This window comes from Curcuma longa, chromosome 5 (assembly GCF_044706935.1).
Source record: "Curcuma longa cultivar G26 ecotype Majalengka, Jawa Barat chromosome 5, ITB_CL_G26_1.1, whole genome shotgun sequence".
NCBI lineage: Eukaryota > Viridiplantae > Streptophyta > Magnoliopsida > Zingiberales > Zingiberaceae > Curcuma > Curcuma longa.
The window spans coordinates 578,891-595,701 of NC_133865.1; the positions used below are offsets into that span (position 1 = coordinate 578,891).

Genomic DNA, 16,811 nt, shown 5'->3' on the forward strand with positions numbered 1-16,811 from the left:
TCCTACTCTTTCGGTTATCTCTCGGTTGAACCTGTGATCCTTAGGTAATAAAGTCCTAGTAGGTCGATGATGATTAGATATTAGGTAGTAAAAGTCTAAGCAGATTGACGAGAATCAGATACTTGGTAAAGGAAGTCTTAATATATTAAGGAGGACTAGATATTTAGCAATGATTGATATTCCCCCTCCATGCTCAACCCCTCCTCCCCTTCCTTCCTACTCCTTTGGTTGTCTCCTGGTCAAACCTGTGATCTTGCACTCAACACTTGTTTATATGCGTCGACATGGCCAGCATGATCCCTTAGGTGATTAAGTTAGCTGGACTGAGAAAAGTGGGAGTGATGAGATAACCAACAAATTGGCTCGAGAGAGAAGAAGAAGGAAAATCTTACCTCCATCCGCCCTTATGTACTCTTTTATATTGGTAGGGAAGGGAGTCCACACCATGCAAACTGGGAGTTACTAACTCGACGAAAAATAGTCGATTGTCAGGAGGACAATGTCAGAGTCGTACTCCTAGCACAATTTGGCCATTAGGTGTCATATTTAGTGCAGACTGCCCCATCAGGGTTGGTTATGGGCTGTAGAGTACGGTGGCTACGGTTGTCAAGAGTCGTTGGAGGCTGAGGTCGAAGAAAGAGTAGCTAGATGAGGACTCTTCCACTCAGATGATCTCCTTTGTGCGAGCACTGGATCAAGAGAGTTTGTGCAGATAGGGCTTGGTCTGAACATTCCCTCTTAGGAATGTTTCTATATGCAAAGAATGGTGAGATTCCCACTCTGGGATAATTGCTAAGCGCTCGATCAGACTGAGATCTTCCTTTTGGGGATATTCTCAACCAAGGATATTTCCAAAGTGAGTGTACGATTGAAGTCCTGTGTGATTTTTCTGGGGATGTTTTTAAGTAGAGATGTTCTCAAAGTAGTGGGTGCATAACTGAAGTCCTTTGTGATCTTTTTGAGGATATTTTCAAGCAGGGATGTTGCTAAAGTGAGTGCACGACTGAAGTTTTATGTGATTGTTCACTTGACCGTGCGACTGACGAGTGTAGAACTGTAAGACCGTGTAATCATGTGGCTTGGGGCATCTACAAGACTGCCTAGGCATTAACCATGCTAATGCGTGCAAGGCTATCATCATCTATAGAGCTGTTTGGGGACTCAATCATGTGGCTGGCGTGTGCAATGCTGCAACTGTAAAGCCATCCGAGAGTGTGCATCAGATCACTTGTTTTGTCGATCAAGGACATTGACAACTTTCATAGGATGCATGGTACTCCGGGTGTTCGTTTGATGCTCAACGCTCGGACACTTGACTACTCGGCCATTTGACCATTCTGTGCTCGACTATTAGGTCATTTGATGGTCGACCACTGATGATTAACATAATTGATAGTTAAATTGACATCATTAGTAAGGAAATTTAAAGTTTTAGTTGTACATTTATGCCTTGGATGACACATATTTGTAGTTGGATGTATTTTGATTATATTTAAATTTTTCTACATTTTTAAACTCATATTTCATCCAATTTGATTTGTAGGACATCTTGGTCATCAAGGCTTAAATGACACATTAAAGGCTAAATGGGACATCATGATAAAGGGTTGAGAAAAGAGGAAGCAAAGGAGGATCTCCACCACACATCTCCACTTCATTTCCATCTCCACCACACATCTCCACCTTACCAAGCCCTAGCCTCCCACACCCATTCACGAGCCGCCCACCATCACATCCCTTCCTCTCCACTCACCACATTCAGCCCTCATCTTCCAGCAGCCATCCCCCATCACGCTGCCATACTCACGCCTCCATCTTCCACAGCAACATTCACGCTCCACCATCACCAACGCCCTCCACAGCACATTCATCAGCCCCAAGCTCCCCATCTCATCTCCACTCACGAAACCATCATCCACTCACCTCACGCCACCTCCATCCCATCCCCATTCACACCACCATTCACTCCCATTCCCTCTCCCTCCACTCACGTCCTCACCATCCCACTCAATCTCCCTCACACAACCACCAACGTAACCCAACCTTCACCTCACGTTCACAACCCAAGCTTCCATCCACCGCCCAATTCCACTCACAGCCCTCTCCACTCATTAACGCCAGCAACGCCTCACCCCCATCTCACTCTCCTTCAACGCCTCAACAGCAGCCCTCAAGCCATCAGCACCTCAGCCACAGCAAGCCACAACGCCACAGCAAGCCACAACGCCACAGCCCTCTGCAGAAGCTCCAGCCGGTCGGATAGAGCCAAGCAACCCTCCATTTCCTCCTGCACGAGTGGACAGCATACAATTTCCAGCAATTTACAGCTCCTTTTTGTTTGATTGTTGTTTATTTTGATGTCAATTTAGTTCTCTTACAATTGCTACTTTGTTACTTTGTTAGTTGTTACTTTCTTACAGCTTACTTTGTTACATGTTGTTAAATTCATCCTTTTTGAATGCAAGTTGTCTGTTGAATTGCCTAGTAGAAATTTTGTTATGTTTCGTATCAAATCTGTCATGTTTTGTTCATGTTATTCATTTTTGTTTCATTGTTGTTCGTTCTTGTTTCTTAGCCATGTTTCGAGTGTAGTTAATTGAATTTTTGATTCCGGATAGTTAGGATTGTTAGGAGTAAGTAGATGGTTGAGTTTTTATTGTTCCTCGCATTTAAACTCCCCCAAAACATGCATTAGTTTAGTTCTTTTTATTTTTCTCACAACATATAAAATTTTGTTAGATTTGAAAATTGCAAGCATTGTAGTGGATCCTTGAGAGACGATTCAGGTTAACTCTATACTACATTATTGTTCGAAACTTGATAATTAATTGAAACCGTAGTGCGACGAAAAACGATTATATCAACCACTCGGTCATCTGATCATTCAATCGGGATTGGGACTCAACGCTCATCCACTCGACCATTCGGTGCTCGACCACTTGACTGTTCGATCATTCAACCGGGATTAGGCCATCTTCTTCGCGACTTCTCGAGCAGAAGACCCGAGGTGCATCAATAATAACATTTCTATGAATCATGATTGATTGACTAGATGTCAAATAAGGTTGAAGTATTATAAAAGGGAAGTCTAAGCAAGTGAAACCTATATATTAGGAGTTTCTAGATAAGAGAAGTCTTGGAGAATATGTTTCTAGACATTGAAAGTTCTGATGGATCAATGCTGATCTCAGGTTAAGCAAGGGAAAGTCTTGATAGTTTGAGGTCGATATTGAGCAATGCATAAAGTCTCAAAAATGAAAATTTTTTAGACAAATAAGATCTTTGTTAAGGTTGACGAGCACTAGACAGACAAAAAAAATCCTTATGACATAAGGTCTCTTTTCGCATAACACAAAATTACTCTTGTTAAGGTTAGAATGAGAGTATCAATCGATTGATAAAATAGTGACAACTAATTTATGAATTTAAAACTATGTAATAGATTATTAGCCGGGTGTTTCATGAGTCCATCTCCATGCAACATTACATATTAAGTAAAAAAGTAGTACTGAATTAAAATTGAATAATATTTAATTAATATAAAAATAAAAATAATAAGACATAAATTTCTTGTAGAATTACAAACACATTAAAAATGCTAAATATAGCTCCAAATTATACCTCAAATACAACAACAACAACAACAACAACCAAGCCTTATCCCACTAAGTGGGGTCGGCTATATGGATCCTTCTACGCCATTGAGCTCTATCTCCTATTATATCATCATCTAAATTTAAATAAATTTTATCTTGTTTTATTGTTGCTAACCAAGTCTTTTTTGGTCTACCACGTCCTCGTTTAATGTGCGTATTTGTCATATTTTCACACCGCCTAACTGGAGCATTTGTCGGTCGTCTAAGTACATGTCCGTACCACCTTAAACGTGTCTCACGAAGTTTTTCCTCAATAGATGCAACTCCCACTTTCTCTCTAATGCTCTCATTTCTTATTCTGTCAATCTTCGTATGTCCACACATCCATCTTAACATCCTCATCTCCGCAACTCTCATCTTTTGCTCATGTGCTCGAGTCATAGCCCAACATTCAGCGCCATATAACATGGCAGGTCTAACTGCCGTTTTATAAAACTTTCCTTTAAGTTTTAGAGGCACTTTACGATCACATAAAACACCTGATGCCCTCCTCCACTTCAACCATCCTGTTTGTATTCTATGTAAGACATCTCTCTCTATCCCTCCATCAGCTTGTAAAAATGATCCTAAATATTTAAAACTCTCAGTTCCAGACAACTCATCATCTCCTAGTTTAATACTTGTCTCATTACGTTCAATATTGCTAAATTTAAATTTCATATATTCTGTCTTTACTCTACTAAGCCTAAAACCTTTCTCTTCTAGTGTTTCTCGCCAAGATTCTAATTTAGCATTTACTCCCTCACGTGTCTCATCTACCAATACAATATCATCTGCAAATAACATACACCACGGTACGGTATCTTGAATGTGTCCAGTAAGTTCATCTAGGATTAGTGTAAAAAGATAAGGACTTAGAGCTGACCCTTGATGCAACCCTATTTTTATTGGAAATGCTTCAGTCAATCCGCCTGAAGTCTTCACTCTAGTTGTTACTTCCTCATACATATCCTTAATTAGGTCAATATATACTACACTAACACCTCTCTTTTCTAGAATTCTCCATATAATTTTCCTTGGAACTCTATCATAAGCTTTTTCTAAATCAACAAATACCATATGTAGATCTTGCTTTTGCTCCCGATACTTTTCAATTAGTTGCCTGAGAAGATGTATAGCTTCTGTTGTCGACCTACCAGGCATAAACCCAAATTGATTTTCAGTGACCATAGTCTCTTTCCTTAATCGTTTTTCTATTACTTTTTCCCAAAGTTTCATAGTATGACTCATTAATTTAATGCCCCTATAATTTGCACAATTTTGTACGTCTGCCAAATGCCAAAAGTAAAATAAGTAATTTAATTATTCATTGTTTTAGCACTTTAAAAATTTAGTGCTAAAATATAATTAAGTATTTATAATAATTTACTAGTATATTATTTTGATATTTTATTTGGTAATAATACTTTATAATGATAAATCCCAGTTAGCCTTGTTCGTTATCCATGGGGTGATCAATTCGGTCTTATAAAAATTTTTCACCGCCATCAGGGTAAATCGGGAAGTACACACGGCGGCCAATCCAGATGCCTAGATTGATTGCATTCATTTGGAAGAAAATTCTTGTAAATACGCTGTATTTGGAGATCGAAAAATTTCTGTATTTAGGTGACAACTTAGAATGTCCTACTACGACACTATTGTCCCGGGGATGATAATAATACTTTATAAGAGTTACTGGAGGGTGGTACTTAATTTTCTGGATAAAAACTGAAAACATGGATTCAGCAATTGCCTTTTTTTTTCTTTTATAAATTCATTTTTTTTTTCACGAAATCCTACCCCGTGCATATTACCATGCCTGCGCTGATTTATCAACGACCATAACCCGCCTATTATTCAAAACCCTAGGCACGGCCTCCCAACATGGACGAAGTCGGTACCGAAGAGCAGATCCCGGCGGCCGCATCCACTGTGCCGGATTCTGAATCTGCCCCGGTCCTCTCCAAGAGCGCACGAAAGAAACTGGCGAAGCAGCAGAGGCTCGAGGAACGGAAGGCTGAACGAAAAAAGGCGGAGAAAGATCGCCGCCGTCAGGGTGTACAGCGGAGACGCCAGGAGTGGGAAGAGAAACTGGCGTCTGTCACTGAGGAGGAGCGAGAGAGGCTGATCGGGGAGCGGCGGGAGGTGCGGAGAGAGCGGGTGGCGCGGCGGGCGGAGGATCGCGAATTGCGAGCCGAGCGGCTGAGGCGGGCCGCAGAGTTGGGGCCCAAGGTGGTGCTTGACCTGGAGTTCGCTGATCTCATGAAGCCTAATGAGATCCACAGCCTCGTACAACAGGTGCCAATTATTCGTTCTTGTCTTCCAATTTGGATTTAATTAAGATTTAATGCACGATGTAGTTGTGTCATTGCCACAAACATTCGTGCTCCACTTTTGACAGTCTTAGTACTAGATTCTTTTCAGCGGCTGATGGTAGAAAGCTTTTTCAGTAAGGTTATGGTTGGACACACAAAAAAAAAATGATGAAAATCAGTTCTCAGTTTGCACTCACGTCAAAAGTTAGATGATACGGTTCTAGTGATCCTGTCAAAATATAAGTTTATAAGTATGTGGTTATGAACAATATTGCTAAAGTTAAAACAATTACATCTAAGATGATTTGAAATTGAAAACATCAATCATTTCAGCAGCTTGCCCGGAGAAAGATCATTCCTTGAGTGCACTTCAATTAGGAATGTTTTTTTTTGAAAGATCTTGCATTTTGCACTCTGTTCAACCATTTAAAATTCTCTCGATGATCTATATTGTGTTGAAGGAACATCTATATGATCTAGTTGATTGTGTAAAGTCTCACAATTTCATGATGTTCTTCACAAACACTCATAGGAGTGGTATAAGTATGCTTTGACTATAAACCTGATTGGAAACGTTCAAACTGAGATAAACCACCACTTAGTTATCCATCTAATCTTCAAACATATCTCACATCCTTGTAGAAGAGAGCTTGACGACAACTAAACTATGCGACACTTCCATTTGACTTTCTTTTAGTTCATGAATAAGATATTCAAGACAACTGGTTTTACTAGTGTTGCAAATAAGATACCTTTGTAAGAATGATTAGGCAATGCTAAAAGATTAGAGTATTTAGTAGTAGTAAACATGGATACAATCATTTTGATATGGCTCCTATATATACAAGGTTATTAAGAAGAGATGAAATATGATATGGGTTTTAAAGAAGAGATGAAGAAATGAAATTTGTTTGATTTTGGGAATGCACCAATAATTAGCTCGAAGAGCTTTATGCCTTTTGGCTATTAGTTTATTCGCACGAGTAAAGATGTAATAACCCAATCCAAATGAGAGAGCTAATCAATTAATTTGATAAACATGATGCACTAGTTCAAAATGCTGAAGTAGAAAACAAATAGTTCTAAGAAGTCCTTGCTTGGATAGTATATATTGCTTCTAAATAGAATTTGAAGGGGATAATTAAGTGACCACACATTAATATTGATTGTTATATTTCTTGTGTTTTTATTGTATAATCAACATATATTATTTTCTATGTGAAAGTATAATATGGGTTTTAAAAAATATACTTTATTCTATGTAAATTAGTTATTTTTATTAATATATATTTTTTATTTTTAATTCTAATAGTATATCACTACACGTATATGTATTATGTTGTTTGTTTGTTACATATTGCTCATAGTTGTGAAAGGCGTGCGCTTGACTACACCTAGGTGCAAGGCAAGGGCAGGCGCGACATTTGTGCCTCGGTATGACCCAGGCGCATTGCTTGAAAGAAGCGTGCGCCTTTGAGAGGCAATAGTCACGCATAAGATGCGATTTTTTTCATCTTATTAAAGTGATTTTTTTTAAAGCCCAACCCTCGTGGGGTCGAGACGGATGCATCGCGCGAGCCTTGCGATCGTTGCGGATGCTTTGCTCGAGCCTCACGGTTGTTGCGGATGTGTCGCGCGGGCCCCGCAGCGACGAGCGACACGTAACAGGAAGTAAATTAGCTTTTAATTAAATAAAAGCTAAGTTAATATCAACTCCTAGCTATAGTAGGGATAATTTAAATAGACTTAATTAAACCCTAATAAAATTATCCTATTAATTTAATTATATATATATAATTTCAATAAAACCCACTATAGATTCAGCTGGATACAAATTTGAAATATCTGGCGATGATGATGATGATATGATTGAGGAAGATGATGAAGATTTTGATGATTTAGATATTTGAAGTTTATTTTTTCTTTTGATTTGAATTATGCATATAACGTATTTATTTGTTAGTGAATTTTATATTTATATTATTGTTTAATATTTTATGGACTATAATTTTGTTAGTGAAATATTTTGATAGAAATTCTCTATATATGTTTGAATTGTAAAAATTTATACCCAAAGCGCCTTTAGTAAGGCATGTGCCTCACCTCGCGCTTAACGCCTTAGGCCCCACAGCACCTATTCGTTTTTGGGCCCTCACGCCTTAAATAACTATGATATTGCTGTTGCCTATATATACTTTTTGAAACCTTAGATAGAAATTAATTCTTTTATAAGCTACAATTCTATTGTGAGTTTATTGTGTGGCTTAGTTAGGATGTCACAATTTCCCCTATTTAAGGTTTGACATCCTCCTTGTTATTGTTTTAAAAAATCTCTATCAAGCCACTTATAGAACCACATAAGCTTATGCATTATCGTATCCACTTAGGCGGTGTAAGGATCATGTTGGCTAAATCAATATCTAACTTATGAAAGTTGAGTCAAATATTAGAAATAATATAGTGGAAAAATATATAATGAACGGAAAGTTAACATAAATATTTTACGTGGTCTGAAAGCCTTAAATTCTTACTCTACTACTTATGACTTGACTCATTAGGCGAATTACTCCACAAAACCACTAATTGAAATGATTTCTCCTTTCTAGAGGTGGATAAATCTCTTTGTAAAGAAATAGATCTCTTTTATAGGATATAAAATGTACAAGAGAGAAAAAAATAAAATAAACAAACTTGATAGAAAAAATTCTTCTTTAGAATTAAATGCAACTTAGACATAATAGTAGAATGATGATAATGGGTGCGTTGAAGTGAGTAGTAAACATGATTAATAATGCCTCTTCAAAGTAGCTTTACTCGTTATTTATAGAGCAACGAACTAGCAGGCAACTCGATTGTCCTAGACAGGTTCCACTGTCCACATTGATCGTTTCACAATCAGTTGATTGTTGTGTCATCAGTCGACTCAAACACCTTCTAGCTAACTCTACTAGATAGCCTTTGACTCGGTCTTCTACCTACTGAGCCATTAGTGAAATCCTTCCTTTAACCTTCAGTTGATTCCATGGGATAGCATCGTGATTGACTGTCATTGTTCAACTGCCTGTACTATCAATTGACTCAGATAATTCTTTAACGAGGTTCCAATCAACTTCAAGTGCTTCTAGTCAATTCATATCCTCTGCCACAAATTTTATCTTGCAATGACAAAGTCAAATGACCTTTTTTGGTTGATTTCAAATTCAAATCATAAACTAGTTGACTCAACAATCTAGTAATATAACTTGAATCAATTGTTTGCTATTGAGTCAACTTAAGCTAGAATTGAAACCCTTTATTCTCTAACAAGTCGGAAACCCTTTATTCCCTAGACCCTTTAGAAAGATGCCCATACACCATAGCACAAATAAGCCGCAATACTTTATTTTAGAGGAACCATGATGACTCAACCTAAGAAGATATGAATTCAGAAAAACCTATTAATTTGACCTCTTTGGAAAATTAATAGGTTACAAACAAATTAGAAAATTAATTAAAACTTTTATTAGTAAGAATTTCTTTGTAATTGTTCATGACTTTAACACTCATTAGCCTATAGAGTTAGTTTTCTCGTCTGCTATGTGCTGCTATAGTGAAGAGTTGACACTAGAAGCACATGCAACGCTAGAAAACAATTTCTTTTAACTATTATAAAGCACTAGTGATAAAAGATATGATAGATTGTGCTCTTGTATTCATAAACACTATATGCTTTTTAACTATTTTAGAAATCTTTATATCCAATTTATTTAGCCATAAAGTGAGAAAAATTGATTCTAGATGCTTATTTAACTTGGCAATTTATTTAAATATTTATTTTTTTAATTTAAGGATATTCTAATTTAGTGAGAAAAGGTTCAAATCTCTGACTTTTTATGTTAACCCTTTCATGGATCACACTGCAATTTCAATATCAACAAATTCAACCTTAGCATTATTGTTTTCACACCCTTGATACTTGTAGAGATTTAGACATTATTCGTGGGTGATCAGTTACAAGTTTTCTTATTCATTTGGATGGTGACAAAAACAAAGAGAATAAACTAAGCCTTTAATTCTTCAAGAATAAAAAGAAAAACAAGGATAATCACATTGGAAACTATACTGTTAGATGAGAATCATACTAGTATAAGTTTATTTTGGTATTTCTTTTATTTAGGTGAATTAATTAATTTAGGTGATTTTTGATTCAATAGTTTGTTTAGAGGAGGAAATATATTTGAATTTTTAACAGTACCCTTATTTTTTCATGTCGATAATCCTTTGAATAATAATATTCCTGTCCTTGTGCGTGCTTGTTTTCTATTTATCAAATTTTATTTTTGATGTTGCATCTTGCTGTACTAGATTTGTGTGAGTTTTATTTGCTTCTATGTGGCAAGTATCAGATCTCTAATGGATTTTGCTCGTTTTTTGCATTGCATCACTTTAATATCTCAATTGAATCACTTTAACAATTATAGACAAATTCTGCTCTGATACCACAAATGACGATCATTTAGAATAAGAAACTGGCTTCCTACTTTGGATAAGTTTAGCTGCTAGATTGAAATGCTCTACTACATCTAACTTAATGATAGTAGTACGCTAATCTTAGTGTTATAAATCATTTTGTTGTGCTATAATTTCTAATATGGGACTGCAAGTGTTAGAGTATCACAAAGAAACAATGTGAATGCTGTAATTGGAATTGAGAACATGTTTTAGTTGACCTTATTTTAAGGATGATCTTAAAATTCAAAATCCGACTTGCATTATGCTAAGTAGTTCAGAATGAATACCTACACCTCAATATCAAATATGAAGATGTTGATTATCTATAGTTTACTAGAAATTTTAGTTTAGCTAACAATTGGCTCTGTTTGAGGTTCACTAAAGTCCCTACTTTGGATCCAATTTTCTTTTGCCTGCTATCATACAATTACATGAATCCTGAGGCATTATGGTGCCATTATTTACCATAAAGCAGGTTAGGAAAAAGAAATAGAGGCTGTTCACCACAAAGAGAAACTTGTAACTTCGTACTCAAAGTTCATTAGCTATCACGATCACGATCGATGACAACATTGTTAAAGGAAAACTGGCAGGCTTGTTGGACGAAAACAATTTTAACTATGCGATATAGTTTGGTGGTCAGTCTTATTTTTAATGGTCGCTTGCTGGTTTTATAGTGTTCTTATAGGGAGATAATATTGTGGGTTATAAAATATTCAAAAGAAACACCATATGGAAATTTTTATGATTCGTTGAGGTTTTATTCTCTTTGCAGCTACATTGTCTTCCCATATCTTCTAATCTCCACGCTTTGCCATTCCAGTTCCCTTGACTATAAAAGTTCGTTAAGTTTCAATTCCTGACCTAATGAAAGTTACAGATTATGTATTGTTATGCAGTAAACGGGAGGTGTGCATCGCCAGCACATCTCTGGTTGACAGGATGCCAAGGAGAGATAGACACTAGCTTGCGAAGGATCCCAGGGTTTGACAAATGGATCATCGAGAAGGAGAATAGATCTTATATTGAGGCCTTTCAAGAGCACAAGGAAAATATTGAGTATCTAACAGCTGATTCAGAAACTATTTTAGAGGAGATTGATCCAAAGAAAATCTATATCATAGGGGGGTTAGTTGACCGAAATCGCTGGAAAGGGATTACTATGAATAAAGCAAATGAGCAAGGAATTAATTCTGCAAAGTTGCCAATTGGGAATTACTTGAAGATGTCGAGCTCCCAGGTATTAACATATGCATTTATCCAGGCATTATCTTTATTATTTATTATGTGTGTATGTTCTAATAGTATCCATCGTTCGTTTCTAGATGTTAAGATGAAATCATAATCCGATCTTCAGCTTTGGTTTCTAGATGCTAAGATGAAATCATGATCTGATCTTCAGCTTTGTCGATCACAACAATAACAGTTAGGACATGGTTTCTACTAATAAATCTTTTTCTTGCAGGTACTTACAGTTAACCAAGTGTTTGAGATACTACTCAAATTCATGGAAACAAGAGATTGGAAAGAAGCATTCTTTCAGGTAATTCCACAAAGAAAAATGGGTGACTTGGAAGCTCAAGCTCAAACTGATGATGCCGACTATGATGAAACTTTATCCACTTCGATAGCACGAGGAAGTGAGAACGAAGGGGAACAAGATGTAGAACAAGTTGGTACCATATCCAAAAAGCCACGCCTTGTTGAGGTCCAAAGTGGTGGTGCGATTACAGTTGATGGAGGTGGCCCAAAGGATTGAGTTCGAACAAACTGAGCGAAGATAGAGCGTCAAATAAATTGCAAGAGAAGGTTTCAAGAGGATAAATCTTGTCAAGGTGATCGTTTCCAACTTTAGTTTGACTTCGTCTGCACTGTATGAATGCACAGTTTGAACGCTATGTAACTTTGTTTGGTTGCGAGAGGAGGAAAGAGTTGATATCCTTTGTTTTTTTTCCTCAAAATTTATGATTTGTTTTATTTTCCAAAGAGATAAAGGTCCCTTTGACAGATGTTATTCCATGTGGCATGATGCATGCGTACGTGACACCACCAAAAGGATACGCACAAAATGCAGCACCATGCACCATTCAACATGAAGATGGAAAGTGTTTGCAAGTGTACTTAAACCGCCTGCGTCGTTCATCCAACTCGAATTCTACTTACTGTTGCACTTTTTGTTGCTGCTTTGCCATGGATGGGAAGCAGATCCTTTGTTTTCTAACACTGTTCGGACTATGGTTTGTCCTCAACATCAGCCATGCTCTCGAGGCTTGGGAGTATGTTCCTCCACCTGCTCCGTGTGCCAACTGCTCAATGTGTGAAACTTGTAACGATGCTTCTCCACCTGCTTATATACAGTTTGTCGCACCTCCGCCGCCGCCATCACCATCGCCACCTCCTGCGGCAGTTCAGGTAGAGTGTCCGCCTGCAACAGTTGTTCAGTGCTGCCAGGCTCCTCCTCTACCGCCTTCAGTTTCTTATGCCCCATATTTTAATTACTCAGCCTCGTCCCCCATGCAATTGGCTGCCCAAATACTAACTGCTTCACTTTTACTGAGTTTCGTTTTCTTGACCTTCAATTGATGGAATTTATCAATCAACTTTTGAAGACCTGGTTTAAGTTTCCTACTGCAATGAACCCCTTTTCTTCTTGGTTTTTTTCCCTAAAAAAAATGGAAAAACTAAAATCATGTTTTATTGCTAGTCTGCTTTCTTTCTTTTATGTGGAACCAGTCATTCTTTTTGGAAAAACGTTGGCTCCTCCTAACACTTCTGATCGACAAACTGTAGCAACCATTCAAAATACATTATAGTTGATACCACGATGTAATTTGGTATAACCCTCTTGCATACACTTGATGAGCTACATTATATAAACTCTAATTTTAAACAACATTTAAATTTGACATTGATTTCGGAGTATATCTTGAGCATTCTATTTTGTAGGATTTTTAGAATTTTATATTCAAATATCAATTAAAATTTACTAAGCTCATAATTTTATAAATATAATATATTTTAGTATTTGTTTATTATTCAATTCTCTCTCTTTTACATGATTTAATAGTTAAGTTTTGATTTTTTAAATTGAGATCTAATGTTAAATAAAAAGAAATTTTTTTTTAATTTTATATTTTGTGAAGTGTTTATATATTATAATCGTGAAATATAATTTTTAAAAATTATTATGTGTAGTGATGTAAAATGTAAAATTTAAAATTTTTAAAAAATTTCATTTGATTTTTGTTTCTAATTGAAAAAAATAGTCATTAAATTAGAAGATTATATTTCTAAAATATTATATTAATAATAAATTAAGTTAAATAGTAATGTTGATGTATTTTATGAAGATGCCAGATGAATTTATTTTAAATAGGGCATCTCCATCTTCTCCACCTGTACCTTTTAATATTAACTCAAATAAGTATTCTAATGATCTTGGTTTAAGAAAGAAATTCCTCAGAGTATAATGTGAATGAAAGCGATATTGTTTGACATTATTATTTGTAAAAAGTCCGTTTCAATATAAACAACATGAATTTTCATGGTATTTTTGTCCAAAAGAGAAATGAAAAATTCGAGTTATATGATTCAGTAATCATTCTAATGGACTAGAGTACTAATGGGCTAGACTATAACATTGTAAAAGACGTCTTTATTGTTATTTATTCAAAGTTGATCATGATAGTCAAAGTGGTAATGATTCTTTTATTATTGAGAGATTTAAAAATTGAAGAAAAATTTGATGAACATGTTGGAAATTAAAGTAGCATTCACAATAGATGAACAATGATAATTTATGACTTAATGAATCAAAACATATTGAAATTTATTTAATCAATTAGTCTAGTTAGATAGCTGTCGATTGTTGTGTTCATTTAACAACATCAATTAATTGCATAAGATTTCTTGTGCGTTAAGGATTACCATTTTGTGATTATGATGAATCCATAAACTCAATCATGGTAATTTTCTTGCTGACCATGATGAGGATATCAATAAAGTTGCACTCGATAATGTTTTCTCAAATTTCAAATGACATCATCTAAAATTCAACAAGATATTATTAGATCCATTGCCTATTTAACTACTAATTCTATTCTTGGAGATCTTGGTGATGAATTATTTACTATATTGATCGATGAGACTCGTGATATATCTGTTAAAGAGCAAATGACAGTTACTTCACAATTTGTAGATGAAAGGGGAAATATTGTTGAATGCTTTTTAGGCATTGTACATGTAAATGACACTACTCCTTATTACTTAGGACTGCTATTGATTTTTTATTATGCCAACATGGGTTATCTATGTCTAATTTGTAGGGGTAAAAATATGATAGAGTTAGCAATATGAGAAGAGAATTCAATGGCTAAAAAGCTTAATTATGATGAAAAATAAGTTTGCTTATTTTGTTCATTATTTTACTTATCAACTGCAACTTACACTTGTAGCTGTTGCTAAAAATCACATGAGGATTTCTATTTTTTTTGATGTGGTTGCACAATTGAATAATATTGTTGGAGCATCATGCAAGTGAAGAGACATACTTCATGAGAAACAATTTAAAAAAGTTATTGAAGAAATTTGCAATGGTGATATCTCCACTAGATGAGGTATGAATCAAGAGAAGATATTGAAAAGAGCTGGGAGTACACGTTGGGTTCACATTATAATACATTAATGAGTTTGACACTACAAAAATTTAGACCTTTTGCGATGAATTTTTCAAAAAAATTCGTCGCCAAAATATTTTATGACGAAATTATTTTTGAGGGTAATAACTCATCGTCAAATTTTATGATGAAAAATATAAATTCATCGTCAATTTTGCAACGAATTAAATTTTCAACGTCAGATTCGTTGTAAATTTATGATGAAAATTATTTCATCGCAAACTTCAATAATCGATGATCTACGATGAGTAAATTTTTCATTGCAGAAATTTACGATGGAATCTTTTTCCATTGTAAAATCTGTGACAAAAATAATTTTTTATCGCCAATAAGTGACAAAAAATATTTCGTCATTGAGTTTTCGACAAATCAGATTAGTTGGAAATCAGTGTTGATTTGGCGATGAAACATACTTTCATTGCCAAATTGGTGACGAAAATCTTTTTTCATCACCAAATTAGTGACGAAATCATATTTTTGTCGCGCACCAAATTGTTGGCGAAAATCTTTTTTCATCGTCAAAGTTTCGATGCATAATGTAGTTACGATAAATTTACGATGAAATCATATTCATCGCAAAATTCATCGCAAAAAGTAATATTTTTTCCAACAATAACCCATTTTCATTCTTCAACCATGTTTACATATAAACAATTCAATCAAATATTCTAAAACATTCAACTCAATCCAACATTCTAAAACAATGCTAAACCAACACAATACTAAACCACATATAACAACATAATCCAACACAATACTAAACCACATATAACATTAGTTCCAACATCATTCAATTCAATAGAATACTAAACCACATATAACATTAATTCCAACATCATTCAATTCAATAGAATACTAAACCACATATAACATTAATTCCAACATCATTCAATTCAATACATAAACAATCTATATATATATAAACAACAACAAGAAATTATAAGCAATCCATACATATAAACAACAAGAAACTATAAGCAATTCAACATCAAACATATCCAGATAAAAACATCCCATATCAAAGTCTCAAAACGACAACAAGATATAAAAAATATCATTGTCTTCGACATCATCATCCATGGTAGATACTTTCTACTCTATTTTCTGCTCTTTCCACACTTCTTTTTCTTTTCCTACATAAAACAAATACAAAAAGTATACTTTTTGTACAAAATAACTATAATATATAAAGACTTACTTCACCATCATCTGTGGTCTCACCAACCTTGTTCGAAATAAAATAACAGTACTAATTAATAATAAAAAAATAAATGATTTATAAATTAAATAAAAAATATTCAAAAATATTAATTCTGAAAAAAATAAAAATTATACACAACTAAGCTTATGAAGAATTATCATCATTATCGTCATCATTAGAACCAAGAGGAATCTGACTTGGAGCAGAGCCTAATTGAAGATGTCGTATTATGAGGTCTTGTTATTGACACAATTCTCTCATTTCTTGATCCCTTTGCAATATTATCCTCTTCAAATTGCTAACCTCTTTAGTTAGATTTTTTATTTGTGCTCTTACTGCTGGTGGGGTGGAAGATGTACCAGCAATTCTATGAGTTTGGCTTAAAGAACCTATTTCAATATCCTTCTCCACTTTTGGATCCCCATGATGGGAAACACTAGAAAACTCGTTCTGGTGAATTCTTGTAGAACAAAAATTCTCCCGGAAACGG

The 16,811-nt window shown here is 35.2% G+C and overlaps 1 protein-coding gene across 1 annotated transcript; it reads left to right on the forward strand.

Annotated features, from left to right (window-relative positions):
• Window positions 1–5,495: 5,495 nt before the first annotated feature.
• On the forward strand, window positions 5,496–12,248 carry LOC141829962 (uncharacterized; the record flags this gene model as incomplete). The annotated part of the gene is given in 3 exon segments (XM_074717424.1): window positions 5,496–5,936; window positions 11,325–11,684; window positions 11,910–12,248. Coding segments are annotated over 3 exon segments (1,068 nt in total). The 5' UTR covers window positions 5,496–5,522.
• Between the last annotated feature and the right edge of the window lie 4,563 nt (window positions 12,249–16,811).